Source organism: Vipera berus (genome assembly GCF_964194415.1).
Source record: "Vipera berus genome assembly, chromosome: 3".
Lineage (NCBI taxonomy): Eukaryota > Metazoa > Chordata > Lepidosauria > Squamata > Viperidae > Vipera > Vipera berus.
In genome coordinates this window covers 89,686,669-89,707,597 of record NC_138204.1, presented here as the reverse complement: position 1 = coordinate 89,707,597, position 20,929 = coordinate 89,686,669, and the positions used below count along the sequence as shown (strand labels likewise).

At 38.6% G+C, this 20,929-nt stretch overlaps 1 protein-coding gene across 2 annotated transcripts in view; it reads right to left on the bottom strand.

The window, feature by feature from the left end:
• The window catches only part of LOC308665855 (putative oxidoreductase ZK1290.5), an 82,621-nt gene that overhangs the window by 10,800 nt on the left and 50,892 nt on the right, over positions 1-20,929 (bottom strand). The window contains exons 4-7 of one of the 2 annotated variants that reach the window (XM_081324164.1): positions 20,597-20,688; positions 16,497-16,679; positions 15,206-15,265; positions 8,132-8,234 (exon numbers count right to left, since the gene is read on the bottom strand). In XM_081324164.1, coding sequence (XP_081180290.1) covers positions 8,139-8,234; positions 15,206-15,265; positions 16,497-16,679; positions 20,597-20,688 — 431 coding nt within the window. In that variant the 3' untranslated portion in view covers positions 8,132-8,138. The remainder of the gene's footprint in view (positions 1-8,131; positions 8,235-15,205; positions 15,266-16,496; positions 16,680-20,596; positions 20,689-20,929) is intronic. The other variant, XM_081324163.1, reaches the window with a different exon arrangement.

Below are 20,929 nucleotides of genomic sequence, written 5' to 3'. Positions count from 1 at the left end.
GGGACTGGAGATTAAAACATATAAAGAACAGCTGCTGGAATTGGTTATGTCTAGTTTAATGAAGAGAAGGACTAGTGGTGACATGATAGCAGAGTTCCAATATCTCAGGGGTTGCCACAAAGAAGTGGGGGTCAACCTAGTCTCCAAAGTACTTGAAGGCAGGACAAGAAGCAATGGATGGAAACTAATCAAGGAGAGAAGCAACCTAGAGCTAAGGAGAAATTTCATGACAGAATAATTAATCAGTGGAACAACTTGCCTCCAGAAGTTGTGAATGGAAGTTTTTAAGAAGAGACTGGACAACCATTTGTCTGAAATGGTATAGAGTTTCCTGCCTAAGCAGGGGGTTGGACTAGAACAGGGCTTTTCAACCAGTGGTACGGGTACCACCTGTAGTACATTGGCACCTGGCAGGTGGTACACGACCATCCTAGAAAAGTGGTAGTGGGGGAGGGGAATGAGCTGAACCGGTGGCAACACCGCACAAGCCTGAGCGAGAGATGGCTGGAGCTGCAGGGCTGTTCGGGTTCAGTGGAAGTGCCAGGATCAGCGCCAGGCTCCAGCTGCAGCTCAGCGCTGATCCTGGTGCTTCTGCTGAGCCCAGAAGTGCTGATCAGCTGGAATGTTGCAGCATCTCCAGGGTCTTGTGATTTACATTCAGAAGATTGGCAACTGTCTCATATTTATGACGGTTACAGTGTCCCAGAGTCATGTGAAGTGACCAAACCCTGCTGCAACCACCCAGTAGACGGGGGGAATAAAACCAAAAACCCACCCCACCCCACCCCCGCTGTCAATCCTCAGCAGAAATGCTCACAACAATGAAAACCTTGGACAGGAGGAAGAGCGCCGCTGGGCGGGCAGGCAGGTGTCTTGCTCGGCTGTGGCTTGGGGGACACTTTTTTCAGTGCCATTGTAACTTCAAACAGTCACTAAGCAAACTGTTGTAAGTCAAGGACTATCTGTACTTCCATCACTTTTTTCCTTTTTTTTTCTTTGCTCATCAAGTTTTTGACATCTTGCTAGGCAACTGGTGGTACTTGGATGTTGCCATATCCTAAAAGTGGTACAATGGATGAAAAGGTTGAAAAGCCCTGGACTAGAAGACCTCCAAGGTCCCTTCTGACTCTGCTATTATATTCTATATTATACATGTATTTAGAAATCTGAATTCATACTTAATACAGTTTGTTGTGCAAAGTTTTAATGCTACCACAAAATATGGTGGCTATATAAACAGTGTCTTCATGGTCCCTCTCCAAAGAGAATCAATCAGTTAATCACTCTCCATGTAGCATGTTTCTTGGTTCATTTAATTTTTACATTGTTACAATGTTACAAGTGGGAATGAGACAGCATACAGGGCAGAGGTACAAAAACTATCCATATGGTGTTGTAACAACAACTGAGTCCTTTGGGAGATAGGGCGGCATATAAGTCCCAAAAATAAATAAATAAATAAATAAACACCTGAACATTGGCAAGACGAAAGAGATGGTGCTAGACTTCCGGAGGAAAAAGGAGGAACCTGCCCCACTTTACATCGGGGAGGACTCTGTGGAGAGAGTTTCCTCCTTTAAATTTCTGGGAGTCTACCTCTGCAAAGATCTTACCTGGAAAGTTAATTCAACCCAGGTGGCCAGAAAGGCCCAACAGAGACTTCACTTTCTCAGGGTCTTGCGGAAGAACAGGGTAGAACAACGGCTTATGACCCTCTTTTACCGGTTTACTATAGAGAGCGTCTTCTCGTATGGTATTGTGGTTTGGTATGCTGGCCTGACTGCTGCGGATAGGAAAGTATTACAGAGGGTGGTGAGTACAACACAAAACACCGTGGGCTGTCCCACTGGATGACATCGCCAGGGCTCGCTGCCTTGGAAGAGTGAGGAAAATTCTCAGGGATAACTCACACCCTGGACGGTATCTCTTTACTCACCTACCATCGGGTAGGAGATATAGGAGTTTAGCCAGCCGTACCAACAGGCTGAAGAACAGTTTTTATCCATGGGCTGTTAGGCTTTTGAACGGGAAATAATTTTATAAATTTTATGCATGATTGACTTGCGAGGCCGGTGCATTGTGCAATTAGCTCACATGGTGTAATAATATGGAGGGTTTGTGTCACTGTAAGTTGGGGGTGGGGGCACGAAGGGAGGCTCAGCCAATCTCAATGTATACATGGTTGTACTTTGACAATAAAGTTTCATTCATTCAAAAGACATTTGGCAGCCTACAATATAGTTCACAAGTTATATAAGGCTTAAAACAGTGGGGTAATATGTTCCTTGCTGAATAGATAAACTGCTGGATTATGTGTCAACTATGGCTTAATACAAGCCCCATATAAATGGCACTACAATAATCCATTTGACTAACAATGAGGGTATGAATTATGGTTGGGAACTTCTCCTACCATACCAGAGAGGCAGCAACTGGAGCTGGGCAAAGCCTCCACTTAAGCATCTAGCAACAACGATGAGACAAGAATATTCAAATTAAAGACTTGGATTCTTGGGGCACTGCTATCCCTTTCACAGTTGACAGTAAATCCAGTTTGCTGAAACCTGACTGAAAGGAATCCAATAAACCATTTCTTCTAGACCAGGGGTGTCAAACTGCCGGCCCATGGGCCGGAGCGTCACGGAGAAACTGCGCCCATCCCATTGCCAGCAATGGGAAAAAGTTCTGATACGTCGTGCGACATCACGTGACGTCGCGAGTTTGACATGTCTGTTCTAGACCATTCAATTGTTGCCTCTCTTCCAAAAGGAGAAGGCTGGAGACCCTGACCATAGTGTCAAGTATGGGTGGATCCAAGGGGGAAACCTTTAAGGAAAGGATATACCACTACCCATTTCAAGATAAATATCTTTCTAGAAACACAGAATGTAAATACAGTACGCACTGTAAGTAATTTTATGTGTCAACAGCTAATTGCTCTGTAGATCATTCTTGAGTGGATAATCCTCACTATCTTAGCAGGTGCCCCAGCCTCATTTGTAAAAGTGGCCAGCAGCCTTTTTTAAACAAAAAACAAAAAAACCTCTATTTATTAGAGATGGCTAGAAAAGCCCCAATCTACAGAGTCACTCTATAAACTATAATCTTTGTTCAGGCAATAAAAAGTAACCTCCTTTTCTGCCTGACTGGTATAAGGTAAGTAGTTCAAAAATGTTTGGGTTTCTTGAGGCCCAATCCTGACTATAAATTACCAGATTTCTCGTTCTGTTTTGCATATTGTTGTATTTAAATGAATGATTTAAGTGAGTCCAAAGTAACCCTGCAATCACATAATGGTTCCATTTGGCATAGAATAATGAGTAAAATTGGCAACTATGGCTTATTGGTTAAAAACAGTATGGTTAAACATCCTAGCTCAATATTATGCATAAATATAATACGTAGATTATTTTAAGATACACTAAAAGAGAAAGAAGGGGGGAGAAATGAATTTAATCATAAAGTTCTCTCCTAAAACATGAATACATATATATCTCAAGAGACAATCTTGAACTTTCTTTGAAATGCTGACAAAATCTTCTAGAAAGTGTAATCAAGGGGGTGGGGGGAGAGTCTCTGAAGTCTGTAATAAAAAAGCTTCAGGGACAAACAATACCAACCCACTGCAAGCTGGACGTTGATAAAAAGCAAGGAACATGTTTTGTTGTGATACGACTAAAACAGCACAGCAGTGGGAAAACTGCTCCAGGAAGTCCTAAAACAATATAAATCACAGTCAGACTTTCCATATTCTTCTGGATACAGGAACTCCTAAAATACCAGGCCAATGCGACTACTTACCAAATACCAAGTTGATAATCGAATAGAACTTTCTAAAGGTTCATTGCATTATAAGCCATCAATGTATGCTTTTAAATAAGGCTGTAAGAGCACTACCATATTAGACCCCAAATCCACGTTGAGTAAAAGCTAAACTAACTTTTAGTGAAACTTGAAACACAGCCCATCATGATGCTGAGAGAAGGTTTTCTACCAAGATGCCCCCAAATATGTATGTACTGTATTTGACTTCATGCCTACCAACTCATGAAGTACAGCCGTTGTAAGCATGGAAGAAAATCTGCTGCTTTCTATCTAAGAATGGAAACTAGTTCCAATATACAGTACCTGGAGGATTTGCTGAAGGCCAAGAAGGTTGAAGTTTTATGACAGACTAAACAAGTGTAAATTTACCTAGAGTGATATTTAATGGCAGTCTATATATTCAGGTGAAATAGCTATAAACAATGAGGAAAGAAGGGCCTGCTGAGATAGATATGATACTAATAGCAAGTTCTCTGGTTTCTCTAATATTTGCCTGCCTGTTTCAACCCATGCTTCCTCCTGTGGCACTGGTTCATTCTTCCTGAATACTGTTAGCATATCACATACTGATGCATATCCCTCTTCTTTTTAATTTTAAATTCTGGAATTGCAAGATCACAAGAACTGGATGATGGATAACTGAAGTTTTTTGTCAGATTTTACACAAACTGATGAGGCACCTGCACAGATTCTTACTGAATCTAAAATGTGAGGAATTACTGGAGCAATTACCCCTAGTTATAGAACTAGGTGCACTTCCTGCTGAATCCTCTTGATTCACAAGACATAAACCACAGAAAATGATTACTTTGCTCTTCTTTGCCAACACAGATTCAGTCTACTGTGTTGGTCTGGAAGACTCAGTCTAAGTAGTTGTGCAACTTAATTTTGCTAAGTGTTGTGTAGACATTGAAGGAATAGAGACACCTGTTATGGCTGAGGTACTGTGAAAAAAGTAAAGCAATAAAATAACCCGGCTCAAATGAAATGCAAAGTGATACCCATGGACACAAAGAGTTTTGACACTAACAGATTCTAGACCAGGACTGCTTCAAGAAATAATTTAGGTTATGAAATTCAGTGTAAATCTAAGTGCTATCTTTCTTGGAACTGGTAAAATATCGTTCAATTTCTAGAGAACATTTTCACTTGTCACTTTTTGTAGAGAAGAGGAGAGAGAGAGAGAGAGAGAGAGAGAGAGAGAGAGAGAGAGAGAGAGAGAGAGAGAGAGAGAGAGAGAGAGAGAGAGAGAGATCTTCTAGTATAATTCTTAAAGTATCCTAACCCAGTGTTTTTCAACCTTTTTTGGGCAAAGGCACACTTGTTTCATGAAAAAAATCACGAGGCACTCCACCATTAGAAAATGTTAAAAAATTTAACTCTGTGCCTATATTGACTATATATAAAGTAATTCTCTTGAATAGGAATCAAATAAACACAAAGAAAGTATTTTATAATTACTTTTCAATTTTTCCCACGGCACACCAGGCAACATCTCGCGGCACACTAGTGTGCCGCGGAACAGTGGTTGAAAAACACTGTCCTAACCCAATGTGGTAGTTCAATGTAGAGTTAGCTCAAAATTCAATAAAGGAACCTTAGAATACATTTTAAGATCTCAGAGGACATTCGTTATGGATGCCCACATACCTTGAATGCAGCTTGTTCAATAAAACCCTGAAGTGCTGGATGATGAAGCCATGTCTAGGGGGAATCCCTGGATGCAATGCAGTATATATGTTAGAAAACCTAACTGCCAATGAGCAAAGAAAAAGTGGGACCCATATTAGTTGCAAGAAGGGACAAAGCAAGGTTTGCTGTTGTGTATAACTTATGTCCAGGAGCTGATCAATATTATTATTGAATAAGCCACCTTCACAAATAAAAATCCTAAATTCTAGTCTTCATTTCTGGTATCAAGCGGGACTGAAGTCAATGTGGGACAAAGAGCAATGGAGAACCTTATTATTCTGGCTACTGACAAACTGCTTAGCTTTTATCAGCAAAAACAAAAAAAGAACTATCTGCTCTTTGTTCTCTGGCAAGTGAGATATGAAATGGGGGTGCTTAATAAAAATAAACATATTTCATTAATGGGCTATATAGGGAAAATAACCCAAGAGTACAGCTTGCAGCCCAACCTTCTGCCACAGAATGTTGTTGGCTACAGGAAACTTTCAGAGACGCCTTCACTCTGACAGAATTAGCAGATGGAATGTTGGAGTGAAAACCAGCATCTCTCTTCTTTCAATTTATAAATATTCTCAATACATTAAGAGGTGAATGCATAGTAGTTAAGGGGTCTCTTGCTGTTTTCACTAAGACCAACAGCATAGGAATGAGAATTAGAAAAATTGGGCATGGCTGTCAAGTAGAGAGAGACTGTGGCATCCTATTAATCTGTTCAATCTAGGAAAGGAAGCCTTGAGGAGAGCTGGGCGTTTGGTCGTTAACAGGCACTGATCTACCAAAAAAAAGCTGAATGAATTGACGTATAATCACTGCTTTCTGAACACTGGGCTAAACCTACAAGGTAAGAAACAGATGGATCCCTTGGTCTAATGACAGTATCCATTTCCAAGAATAAGGGACCCTAAAAGATATGGACCTCCCTGACTGAAGGGTAGATGGTGATTTAGTGTGTGTGTGTGTGTGTGTGTGTGTGTGTGTGTCCCAAGACAATTCTTCTTCACTCCATGGGGCCCAGGCAAGCCCAAACTTTAGTTAGATGGAAGAAAATAATGCTTTTGTCAAAGGGGAAAGGACCTTGGGGAATTCACCATTTGCGGCACTGAAAATACCCCGTATTAACAGCAACACTGCATAACTAGAGGCTCATAACACAAAAAAATGGCATGCAGGAAGAGAATGCTTGTAGGAAAGGAAGGACGTACAAGCTAAAAGAAAATGAAAGAGAAAAATGTTTTTTAAAATAATTAATGAAGGATCTGATCTGGGTCGGTCATCGGGGAGCAAAGGTTTAGTCTTACAAGCTTTCTGACTCATGCTAGAGCCCATCCTCAAGGAACCTCTCTATCACCAGTGATATTAATTATTAATAATCATTAATCAATAAAGAGTAAGAGCCTTGGTGGAGCAGTGGGCTAATGCCTCCTTAAGTAACACCAGCTGCCTGCAATTAGTGCAGGTTCGCATCCCACCAGGCTCAAGGTTGACTCAGCCTTCCATCCTTCCGAGGTAGGTAAAATGAGGACCCAGATTGTTGGGGGCAATAAGCTGACTTTGTAATAATGCCGCTTGGGGGGCGAAAGCCCTAATAAGCAGGCATATACATAGAATGAAGGCTACTGCTAAGTTTGTAAGCCGCCCTGAGTCTTCGGAGAAGGGCGGGATATAAATGGAATTAAAATAAAAAATAAATAAATAAAAAAACAGAAAGAAAATAGTATGCCAAGAAGGAAAAATAATGGGGGGGAAAATGAGATAAGGAGAAGATGAATCAAATATTTAAAATAGTAAAATTCTCAATAGAACTGGACTAAGAGAATATGCCCAAGGACAAAAAAATGGAAAGGAATGAATGTTTCACAATGTTACCACCTGAAGTAAGATCACAAAGTGGTTTAAATTTAAGAGGGGAGGGGAAATTGCTGAACTGAAAGATCTGCTATCTTTGCAATCCCTGGCACGTGCAGACGGAATGGGCAAAGCTCCTGGCTAAGTGGCTGCCATTTAATGTAGGCAATACTAGGCAAGATGTACCGGTACTTGTCTTTTTACTATGTATTAAACTGGTCCAAACAAAGAAACATCAGGAAGTGCAACTTAATTAAAATGTTGGAGACACAACTATAGACCTCCCTTGGCCATTTTTTCTTAGTCCAACCTCCCTCACAGGGCTGTTTTTCTTTTGTTTGCTTGTTTTGTTTTGGAAAAATAAGAAGGGACATTGCTATGCAGGCTATTTCAATAGAACCAAATTTATATTTAACAGTTTATTTTAAATGGTTGGGATATAAGCCAAAGAAATAAATCAAAACGCAGCATGAAAAAAGAAAACCAGTGAACCTAAGAGTTCAATATAAGCACATGCTGTATGCCCCTATTATGAAATTTAGAGCCCAACTGTAAGTGAAATGGGGAAGTTATGCTTCTGTAGCAGGGCCCTGCTTCAAACCGTCTCCCTCCGATATGTGTAAGCTGGTACGTAAAGCTGGTATAGAGAAAACAGAAGGTATGGGTTGATCACGGAAATTCTATGATCTCTGTAATCTTGCAGGAAATGCAAAGGTGAAAGCCCTAATAAATAACTTGCCCAGTACTTGCAATAAGAAAGCAGACAAACCTTGCACTTAAACAATTGAGGTTGGATCCCAGGAAACATGTCTCCCATCATGCATTCCATTCAGAACTGCAACATCATCAAAGTCTAGTGAAAAATCAAAGACCTAAGGAGAATGCATAGAGATTAATGGAGTATATACATAGGCAACACTGTGTCTGCTGCTTAAAGCTAACCAGCATGCTTAATTGTTGTTTTGATGCAAGGCTTTCTCTCTAAAGCCAGAGCAGCCAACGAGTTAGAAAAGCCTTCCTCAGTTTGTTCCCTCAATCCCTCTAAAACAGACATGTCAAACACAAGGCCCGGGGGCTGGATCCGGCCCGCGAAGTGGTTTCATGTGGCCCACGAAGCCATCCTGGAAACAGTGAGGGAACGGCCCCCACTGCCTTGGCCCTGGCCCAGAGACCCTCCTGCCAGAGACCCTCAGATCTGTCCCACTCCTGCCCAGGCCCCCATAGGCACCCTTGATGTGAACGATGTAGACCTGGCCACGCCCACCCAGTAGGCCATACGCACTCTAGCCACGCCCACCCAGTAGGCCACGCCCACCAGCCCCCTGAGGGCAACCACAATGCTGATGCGGCCCTCAATGAAATTGAGTTTGACACCCCTGCTCTAAAATGTGACTACAACTTCAATCAAACCCAGATAGAAGAATGGCTAAGTTTGCCAGCAGTACTACTCCAACACCAAGTTGGGGAAGGCTGTTTAGAGTGACCAGTCTTTATTTAATTGGAGGGGAAAAAATGACTTAAATTACATAATGTGACGAGTTTGTTTGCTTGATTACTAAGCTGGTTTGTTTATGCTGGCACAGGAGAATATGTTTGCTAATATATCTTTCTTTAAACACACAAACTGATTATGGCTTAATTTGTAAGGAAGAAGACTAATGTCCCTATGGTTTCCTAGAAGTACAGTTAATTTCTTAAGTCCCAAACCCTAACTCCATAATCTATGTTGCTGGATATCTTCTGCCCTCCTGTCCTGCAGCTTTCTGCAAATCTTCATTAATCATGTCAAAAGAATGTGGACAAAAACAAAGAATGAAGTTGAGAACAAAAGAAAAATGAAATCAGTAACTACTCCTTTGAGGCCTCTTTCCTAAGAGAGATTGATAATGACTAGAGATTCCGGGCCAGAGGGGTTTCCCTGGCTGGGAATTATTTTTTTGCTTTAAAGAAAACTTTCTCTTTTCTCTTGGCCAGACCAAACAGTCATCCCTTTTCGTAACACAGATTCTGAGCTGCGTATGCTTAGCTCCTGGAACACGGCAGTTGGCACGTAGTACTGCTATTCTTTTTCCTGGGAGGATAGACTGAGATGCAGACGCTAAGGAGGTCTCTTTCCTAGTGTTTACTAAGTGTAAGGACAGGCATGGAAGAGGGAAATGTAGAAAAGGAGTAGATGTCACAGAATGAAAGGCCATTTCCTTGTCTGCCTCCCCCCCTTTCCTTGCCTGCTCCCTAAGGAGCTAGGAAGTTCCTGTAAGTTGTATGCATAGATGAAAACCAAGCCAACATCAGATAGAGTTTCTGCGTTACACAAGAATATTTGCATTCTTGAAAAGTCCCTCTAATCCTTTTATGGTCTTAGCAACAATGATATCATTCTCCTTCAGGACCACCTATGCATCAGTTTTTCACAATTCTACAACACAAGGACCACAAGCCTAAAGCTGATTTGGTTGGAAAATAATCAGCTAGAGTGGTTTTGATTTTTAACTGGCAAGGGACGGTTTTAACAAAAACTTGGCTTCCCCACCTCTTTTGTGCCAATGAAGGGGGTGGTCATCACCATATCTTCCAGCAATAAATTTCAGAAGTAATTGATAACCAGAGGACATTAGAAAGTGTGAGGGATGGAAAGAAGGTACTGTTTTATTGGCTAGGTTAGGTGGCTGAAGTGGTGATCTTGAAGTTGGTATGAGGTGTAGTGACGTCATTAGTGGCGCACTATGAAGCTGGGAGTTATGTGCTATAAGAAACTGCAGCAAGAATGTGGTGAGAATGAAGTTGAAAAATGGAGGATTACTATCTGCCTTCTCTTGATGAGGAATCTGAATACAGCTCAGGAGTACATGGCTGTCATGACAGCCAAGGACCTGTCCCATAGTCCTCAGAACTCTTTGTCAGAACTCTTTGTCAACTGCTATACCAATACCTAATTTTTTAACTGATCAGTTCTCTGAGTAGATCAAAAAGCTACAAAAACAATACAGAAACAATAACATAAATTCATAATGAATTGTTATCCCTGTATTCTCTACTTGCTTTCCTTTTTTAAAACTGATCGGACACAAGAGCTCACCATATTTCAAATGCAACTTGAGCATTTATATAAAAATAATTATGACATTTGCAGTTCTATTTTCATATTTCTTCATCTGCAACATAAACTTACTTAAGAACACTTCCTTTGTATACTGCACAATTTTCAGTGACTTGTCATTTGCAAAACTCACTCTTCAGTATTCACTCCAAATCCAGATCATTTATGACTACTTCAACTTTAATTGATTCGAGTATTAATTCTCTAGGAAACCCATATCTTATTTAAAGATAAAAACTGCTAATGTATTCCTAACAGTACTGAACCATCAGAACACCTTCATGATTCAAGAGTCATAGTAGAACTTTCTTTCTCTACATGCCCAAGACTATTACATTGATTCTGATACAATTTAGCTGGTACAGAATTAAGCAAAAGGGTTTATGATCAGTTGTTATATTAGCAACCATCTTGGGAAAGTGCTCATTTTGATGCCAGCTTCTATATTTTAATTAGATCAAGTATTCATTGATATATGTTTACGTTTTTTGTTTTAAAAAATGTATTGTCTATCTAATGCTTACTAGTTTGAAATATGCCCATCAGTTTTGAAACCGTGTCATAATTCTCTGCATTTTCATGGAAGCAGAAATTGTTCCCAGAATATACAATGAATCATACTATCCAAATTGGGATTGCAATCTTATGTTCTTCAAGATGCCTTTCTGGAAAGAATGGGTTCAGGGGTACACCTTTTCCACAGTACAGGTAGTACTCAACTTATAACCACAGTTAGGACTGGAATCTAGGACATTTAGTGAAGCCGCTTTTATGCAAGACATCACATGACTGACTACATGGCTATTTCACTCAACAGCTGCAATCCTGATGCTCTAGGTTCTGGTTAAGTGATATTGCAGGTTATTAAGCAAACTGAGTCCCACATAAGGAGAGTCGGGTGTTTTGTGGAGTGGGGGAGACCTGGGAGGCTCTGCTCAAGAGTTGAAAATCCTCCCTCCTGAAATCCAAGCAGGGTTTTCAGTTCTTCAGCAAAGAGATACTCACATGTGGCCAATACCTGCACGACATGCCTGAGGCACCCCATGCTTCTTACGTTACCACTCTGTCTCTCCACTCTTTCCTTGGATTTTGGGTCCTTCTCATCTCTGTGGACTGGCTGAAAGAGCTGCCTGCCAAAGGATTTCAGCTCCCCACTGTGCACAGAAGGGAATTTTTTGTGGGATGCAGGAAAGGAGCTCAAGTTGTCAGGATTTGAGCTCCCATTTTTGCCAAAGGAATTCAGTTCCCCTCCATGCCTAGAGTTCAATTCCCCTCAGCAGGCAGCTGTTTCAGCCAGCCCATAGAGACAAGAGGGAGTTCTGTCAGCAGGCGGCAACAGTTTGCAAGCTTTCCTACTGGTTTCCTCATTGACTTTCTGGGAAAATTGGCAGAGAATATTGGAAATGGCAATGACATGATGGTAGGACACTTGGCAACCAGTCATAACAAGTCACCAAACACCCAGATCATAATCACATGACTGCGGGAGTGGCAGTGCAGTGTTTTGTGATGGCCAGAAATGCTTTATGGCCAGTAAAGCACCATTTCCGAGGCCATGGTAATTCCAGACCGTGGTTAAATGAATGATCGTAAGTTGAGGACTACCTATAAATGAATTGTTTTCCTGTAGTTTTCCTCTCCTTTCTGTCATACTTTTAAATCTTGAGACATATTAGTAGACTACCCAAAACCTTCTCACTCTGAATTATATTCCCCCAGCACTACTGACTATGCAGAGAATGATGACAATTGCACTGAGGTGCACAATTGGGGAAAATCTGTAATAAAACTGAATCTTCTACAAGGGAGTTTCTTGCTTTTGTGGTAGGTAAAGAAACACACATTGGTTCAGTCCAGTAGTCTTTCGGCTATATTGCAAATTGGCATGCATTTGTCAGTGTTGATGCCTCTGTCTATTTTCATCACTTATCCAGTGATAATCCAGGTTATTTTTACCTTATTTTTACCTTTTCTATTAAATGTATGCCTTGTCAAAATGACACAGGATTGTTGGTGGCTTTACAGACCATGCAAATAACATCCAGGGTACAAAAAAGTAGTAAAAGTCTAGAAACTTTAAAAAAAAAGATCTAAAAATTAAATGCCCTCCAAAAGAACTCAATTTTCACCAGCTTTTGGAAGATGCCAAGGTCAGAGTTAGCTTGAATACTAATAGGAAGCTAGTCCAAAAAGCAAGCGCAGCTTCTCCATGTTTTAGCTTCCCGTTGCTCCTTAAAGTGGGGTGTCACCATCAGTTTCTCCCAGCAAACCCAAATTGTTCAGTTTAATTTTTGAAGGAATTGTTTTGCTATTCTTCCAATATGTTGATCTTTTTACTAGGAAATGGACATGAAGTATCTCATCATATTAATATGATATATTGGAATGTGTTGGTTTTATGATATTTATACCTTATTGGATGTTGCTCATTACCTCATGTATCTTTCGTTCAACCATTTCCCTACCTGGAGATTCCTTATTTGCTTTCTCTAGATCTCTATTATTTTGGCTTTAAATAATCTTGAATAATCTTTATCCTTCTGATTTTTTTCCCCTTTAACTTGTTTTTAACACTCTTTCATTTGGGGAGAATGTTCCCTCCTTTAGAAGTTCAATGAAGCTTTTAGACTTTCTGGGCAGCTATCCACTAACACAGTTATTGAATGTAATAGGACTGTAGCCAGTGTTCCTGTGTGGCTGAACAAAGATTGGTCAGTCTTGTGACTATTCAAAAGTGAAGTCATTTGTTACACATAGAAATGCTGTTCATGTGCGGGGAAATCTGCTTCAGCTATGGAGCTATGTATTACTCCTTATATTTTCCCGTTTCCTCTCAAAATATGGCCTTCAGTATTATCTTCTGGAGAATTCCTGGGATATATTTTCTGGGTATGTGAAAATACAGAAGAGAAAGCAGAATCGCCTCCTTTTAATTCTACGAATAGAAGATGCTTCTTTTAGAGCCAATAATATATATTTTTTCAGACTGTGTGGATGCTAAAGTTACTGATATTTATCTCATTTTATGTGTTTTCCACATTTGTTGCTCCATCTCAGAATTATGGAGGTTGGACAGGTGGAGATGGATGTTTTTGATAGATTTCATATTAATGTATAGTAGTATTCTCATTAGTTCTTATTTTTTCATCATACTCCTGATTTAATCATTGAATTTACTTCTTCTTCTTGTGCCATAACCGTTATCGGACGTTGGCGATTATGTTGGCAATCCTGTTTTTATCAGCAGCCGGACGAAAAAGTGCTGCTGAGTTTTGTCCAAACCAGTCCCTGAGATTTTGAAGCCATGATGTTCTTCTTCTGCCTGGACCTCATTTGCCTTCAATCTTTCCCTGGAGGATTAAATGGAGTATGCCGTATTTTTCTGGGTGTCGCATCACATCACATGTCCAAAATATTCTAACTTTTGTTTTTTAATTGTTTTGATGATTTACCTTGGCCTTCCCAGGCGGCTTATCACCTCCTCATTTCTGATCTTGTCAACCCAGCTTATACGTAACAGCCGCTTGTAAATCCACATTTCAAATGCTTCTAATCTCTTCAGGTGGCCTTCTGTCAAGAGACCAACTCTCTACTCCATAGAGCAGGATAGAAAAAATATAACATCTGACAAGCCTGATTTTCAATCTTGGGCTTATTTTGAAGAATGCTGTTCAAGCTTTCTCTATCCTTGTCTTTACTTCAGTGGTCATGTCCCAGCTTTCATGTAAATTAGAACCGAGGTGCGTGATCTTTTCAACTTTTTCTAATGGTATTCCTTCCAAATTTATTGGTGGTAAATTAATTAATTGATGGTAATTGTTTGCTGATGACTATGATCTTGGTTTCTGAGGTGTTAAGCTTCAAGCTGTATTTTTCAGATATTTCTGTGACTCTGTTGATGAGGAGCTGAAGGTCTTCATGCTTACTGGCAAGCAGAACTGTATCATCAGCATATCTTAAATTGTGAACCAGAGAACTTCTGGTTCTCTGTGTGGATGCCACTTCCGGAAGTCCATTCTGGGCCTGGGCAACAAAAAATTAGCTACCAGTTCTGCCAAAGTGGTGCGAACCGGCTGAATCCCACCACTGATTAAATTAAAACTATGTCAGTTAGACACCTCTGCAAAAAGAATTGGGTATGCAGTGTTTTGGTTTGAACCCTAAAGAGATTAAGTGACTTTGTTTTATACTCTTGAACAATTAAAGTTCAAATAAAAGAGATTTAAAACTGCTAGTGAGAAGCCTTTAAATAAAAAGTACAAAAAGATTTAGTTCTTTCTGAGGGGAATGGGGGCACTTAGCTTGAATTGCTGAGAGAACAAATTGCAGAAGAAATTCAGTACTTGCAAATAACTTTAATCAACATTAACATGAGTTGGTCTTGTCTAGGTTCAATTTGGTTTCAGGGACTACATTAGTATAATTTGGGAAAGAAATGCAATAATTAAAGACATAAATGTGATATTAAATCATGTTTCTACATATTTCAATCCCACCACTGGTTTTAATCCACTTCTTAAAGGCTTTGCTATTATGCTATCATTTTTCATAGTTTAGGCCAAGCAGCTAATTATTCTAATTAAATGATTTCCTACTACATATGCCAAATGTTTTTAGATCTCTCATATCTTCTCTCAAGGTAATTTTTACACAAATAGGGTTACTCAAAATTGCATAAATAAAAAAGTATGCATGTCAAATATTTGATGCTAAAAGAACAACCAGCAAAAGGGGATCTGGTCTTACCTGACAGTTTTCTTGGACTCTCTCTGGTTTCGTAGATTTTGGAATAGTGACTATGCCATTCTAGAAGAAAAAATAAAATCATTATTGACAGAAGCAAAGATCTAATTTTTTTAAAAAAAGGAAAGAGAAACAATTTAGGAGTTTACACTACTGCAATTTGGTAATAAATCATATCCTTATGATGTGTTATGGGCATGTTTAGCCCCAAAACATGTCTTTCTTTGACAGGTTATATTTTTATGTACAGATGTATATCTTATAGAAAATGTTATGTCATTTGAGTTCCCATCTCCAATTTCAACAAATAGAGTCAAATACATAAGTTTATTACCTTATCACTCTTTGGAAGAATGAAGCCATAAGTATTTATACACAAAAAGAAGGACACAGATAGTCACTTAGGTGTGTGCAAGGTAGAAAATTTAATGTAAAAATTAAGATGGATATATATCTTCAAGAAATACTAGTGCTTTGACAGTTGAGGTATCTATTATAAGGCCTATAGGACCTTGTGAATTTATCTTTGACTGTGATAGATCATACCTAGCTAAGACAGTGTGGCCACCCTGTTTAATTGTAATTAATTCAACTTTGTGTGTGAGAAAGTAAGAGTGAGAGAGTGTACATGTGTGAATGTGTGTTCAGAACAATATATTCTTGTGGCTCTGTAGTATGCCAAAATTTTCATGGGTGATTAATAATGCTTCCTCAGGTTTTTTTAGTACTACCTCCATCTGAGACATTTAAATACATGGGAAGGAAGCCCCAATGAAGTTTCATCAGAATCTCGGTTATTTTCTCCCAAGACTAATTCATGTAACAGACTTATTTCTAGATGCTACTCCATAACTATTTACAACATATAAATATTATCTTTTCCTGAACATGTATACACTACTACAGATACATCTTTCAGTCAGAACACACTACAAGCATCTCTGTTCTGATTCACGACAGCCTCAAATGTAACAGATTTAAAATAAGGCCACATCCCAAACTACAATAATTACTCAGTGAAAACGGAACGGAAGTTAAAAAAACTCCAGACCTACTCCTGATAATTATTTACTACAACAGAACTGAGACCAAATTATTTTTGAACAGTTTCGGATACTGCTCTACTATCAGTTATTGCTTAATGAGAAATCAGCTATTCAGTGGACATAGAAAACCAAGAGACAAGCAAAGTGTATGTATTACTGCATGGGAAGTTTTATGTGGCTAGACAGGAAATGCGTTCTCTTACTTGTCATTAATTGTTGTTTAACAGAACTGAAAGTTCAGGACTTACCTGGATGCTCCAGCGAATACAGATTTGTGCAGGAGTTCTGCCATATTTCTTTGCAAGCTGAACAACGTTGGGATGATTAAGAGCTTCACCTTTGGCTAGTGGACAGTAGCCTTCAAAAACAATATTCTTGCTTTGGCAATACTCTACTAGCTCTTGAGGCCTTTGGAAAGGATGATATTCTACCTTTTTTAAAAAGAAGAAGAAAATTTACTTCAACATTCTTGTCGGTTTATAACCTATTGCAATATAAAGGTCAAGCTACTGAATGTTGCTACACTTTTGGCATAACGCTGTCATGCCAATAACATTTTATTAACATTTTTTTCCTTCCAAAAGCCAAGGGAAATTCCCTTGTGAGGAAACATGAAATTCTGAAAAAAATGGGGCATGGTTACTAGCATTCTCAAGAGTGCATAAAAGAAAATGCTAGTTCATAATCTCTGTACAGTAATCTACGTCACTGCTTCCTGGATAAATCAGAATTCTAGACAGAAGTTATAGGACAATAACTGCATCAATTATATTGTCTCCTCTTCCAGGATAGGATTCATGTTTTTATCTTCACAGTCTTGTTCTCCAGAAATAACAATATGGTGATAATGGAAAGAAATCATAAGATATTCTCCTTCCTCTTAATTTTCTGCAACTGTCCCATTTTTCTACACCTACAAAGAACATGCAAAACATGCAGCATGCACTCAACTGAAGGAAGCTCACTAATGTTTCCATTAGAATCCTCCATTAGATTATTTTTTCATTATTCAGCCAAGGATTACAGGTGAAACAGTGAATCCCTAAGAGGCTAGTATAATAGAATAAAGTGAATCCAGTTTAAGAAATAGCCAGCTTAAGAAAACAAAAGCATTCTCAGAATCTGCATTCTGTATGGCTGAGATAGCCTTTAAATGCTAAGGTCGCAAAAAAATGTATAGCTATTAATTGGAATTTGTATTTATCCTTCCCCCCGCTTTTTAAAAAAATTCTTTCCAATGAAGAGAATAGTAGAAAATAATATAGGGGTCAGGTCTCTATCAATCAGCATGATAACTCTCCAACACCTACAATTAAATTTGGTGTAAATAGTGAAGCCAGCAAATGAAAGATAGATTGAAAATGAGTCAGATCTGTTTGATGGTTATGGAGGAAAAATATTCTTGGTATATACCTATAGAATGTTGTTGGCAGCTATCCCCTTCTAAGCCCAATCCCAGTCATGAAACAGAGTGGATAATACACAGCTCATCCTGTACTTGCTGGGGGTAAATATGTAGTAGCATAGATTTAACATAAGAAAAAGCAGAAAAACAGGACACTCACAAATGCAATATATTTCTTTATTATCCAGAAGAAAAACATAGACCCCTTCTATAGCCTCTGCTGGCAAAAAGATTAGAAACAATGCCAGAAGCCATTTTTCCTAGATTTTGTTGGATTTCTCAGTTTTCATTGCCTCAGTTATTCAAGCTCTTCAAATTTCACTAGGATTCAGGTTCCTGACTAGCTTCTTCTTGTTGTTGTTGTTAGTTGCGAAGTCGTGTCCGACCCATCGCGACCCTATGGACAATGTTCCTCCAGGCCTAGCTTCTTAATTACATGTAAACATTTAATAAATGAGACTTCTTATCGTGTTTAGTATTAGGACAAAATAAAAATAAAATGCTGGTGTTTTGCAAAGATATACCAGATGTTTTATAGGATGGAAATGAAAATAAAAATATTTTATTTAAATATAGTTGACATTTCAAAGATAGCCAAATTCTGAAATCTCATAAGGAGAATATTCTCAGTTGTTATGAAAGCTGAAACTTCTTTAAAAAATTGATTAATTTTTATTGAACGTGGAGATGATACAGTCACAAAACCTAGCATTGTCAACACCTGGCTATGTGGCACTCCACAAAAGTTTATGGCTATCAAGTAATGATCCACATAACAATAGAAAGTTGGAAAACATTGATTTAAAATATACGTCTATGATGAAATCTCCGTGAAGGAAAAGATTGTGAATATTTTTCTTTTTTAGCAGAGTTTAACCTTGTGTAGATAGTAGTCGAGTAGTAAGAGAAATATGACACATTTTGTGGGCAGTATTGGAATGGAGAAATGTTTAAGAAATATCATAGGCCAAGGAAAAGTGAGTATTTTTATAACAAATTTAATATACAGCTTGACATTTTTGGACAACTCATACTATATTTGTGTTTTTCCATATCATTTCTTAGTAGTTTAAGGGCTGACTCAAGAGCTTTCTGTTTCTTAAAATCCATATTCAACCTGGAAAGTGATCCAAGGAAAATATGAGCTCAGAAGTTGATAGAAGACCAGAGAAATGGGCAAGATAAATATGAATAAATACATGATGAACATGAATTTACTGATACAGTGTCCAAAGGAATAATTATGTGGTAAAACCTACAAAAATATGAATTATCCTGGTGTTACCTCTCTCTGTAATTTTAGCACAGAAGATTAAAAAAACAAAACCTGATACAATCCCTGCACCGAAGGAGCTATTTTCCCAACATATGCAAAAGACAATAGAAATTCTGTAACAGAGTCAGTTCATAGAGAGCAATCCCAAACTGCCATCAAAGTTCTTCCAATGACCTAAATACCTTATGTATTTTTATGATGAAGCAGTAGCAACAGCAGCAAGAGTGTTGTAGTTCAGCACAAATGACATCAGCATGAGGAATATGGAAATTTTCATCCACCCTGAGTAGGATGAAAGGCTGTTTCCTGTTTCTCATCTTTAGGACATGTTGTCTATTCAGGCAACAATAGTCAGAAACAATAGGCTGGCATCTGCTCAACACAGGCTCTGAGAAACGCAGGCACTCCAGGGCTAGACTTGGTCAGCCTCAACCTACTGTGGTCAAAAATGACTGCCTGGATGGGAAACAAGGTTCAAGCAGCAGACACATCCATTTCTTCAACCTTTGAAGTTTCTTGACCTCTCTGTGGCCTTCTTCACCACAGGCTTACAACTGCAGAGACACTGTACAGAAACATCCACTTGCTCATCTTCTTCCACCCAAAAAGACTACAATAGAGACCATTTCCAGTAGTTTCACTGGAGTGTTTTGAGGAAGAGGGAAGTGGCAGAACATCCGGGTGTACCTTTCCATTTCATAGAATCCCTAAATATTAGAGAGCGACCACTGGAGATTTATGGGACGGAAAATCAGTGGGAAAGAAAAGGTCAATCCAAACATTATCTGCCTATTGGAAGAGCTCACTTCTAAGGAAAAATCAAACTGTTTGCACACTATAGTAGCTTATACAATTACTTGAATAATTAAAAAAGGAGATTAAGCTGTTTTCTCCGTTTTTCTTAGTGTTATCATTTTCTGTGGATGTTCTTGAGTATTATTATTCCCTATTTTTCCTTAAGACTAACTAATGAAATGAGAAAGATTTTGCAATAATTTTCCATTTAGGATCATCCAATAAATCAAATCAAATGACTTTATTGAGGTTGTTAACTGGTTGAGATAAAGAGGCAAAGAAGAAAAAAAATAGTTTTCAAATATCCAGAACATCCAAGTGTAAATCAGATATTTTTACAAATATCACTTTACTGAATTTGGAAATCACATTTCTGAAATTGAGTATCGTGGTAATTTAGCCATCAACCCAAATTGGAAAGGAGAGGATTCTGTTCTGCATCCTCATTTCAGAGAGTCATTAATTTACCAGAGAATATATATAGTTCAGGGTTTTATTGTTTACTTGCAGACATTTCATTACCAAACTAGATAATGTCAACAGTGCTAGAAGGGAGTGGGGTTTGCTCTGTTTATATAAAAATGGCTTGTTCTGTCAGTGTTATTTTCTTCTTGATAGTTTCTTGATTAGGCTACTATTTACAGTTTTACAGTTTACTGGTATTGATATTGTTGTTAATTTCTGCTTATCTGGGGGTTGATTGCTAGTGAGGAGATGTTTTGGTCTTTTTGTTTCCATTTTAGCTTTTAATTTTCTCTTTTGAATGGAATGTGAATGCTGTTTATCTCTATTCCATTAAGTCATTAAGTCATTAAGTCATTAATTTGCTGGTCAAAGCTACTGTATATAAGCACTATATATAACATACTCACCTGATTTACATGTGGAGTTACCTGACAGTCCTCCCTCAGCTGTTCCAAGTGTTCAATTAAAAAGTTGCTTACTCCGATTGACTTGCATATACCTTAATGAAAACAGAAAAGGAACTGCACGTGTGTAACAATTTGTTGTGGCTTTCTAAAACAAAACAAAAGGACAGTGGGTTTAACTGATGTACCCCAAGGAATGTTGAACTTAAAAGACAGGCATTCCAATTTGACCACTTTTCTTCAAATGACTAAAGCCAATGTTACATTTTAAAATTGGGAACTAAAATGCATACGGCAAAGGTGAATAGCAGAGATGAGCTTAAATATTTGAAATCC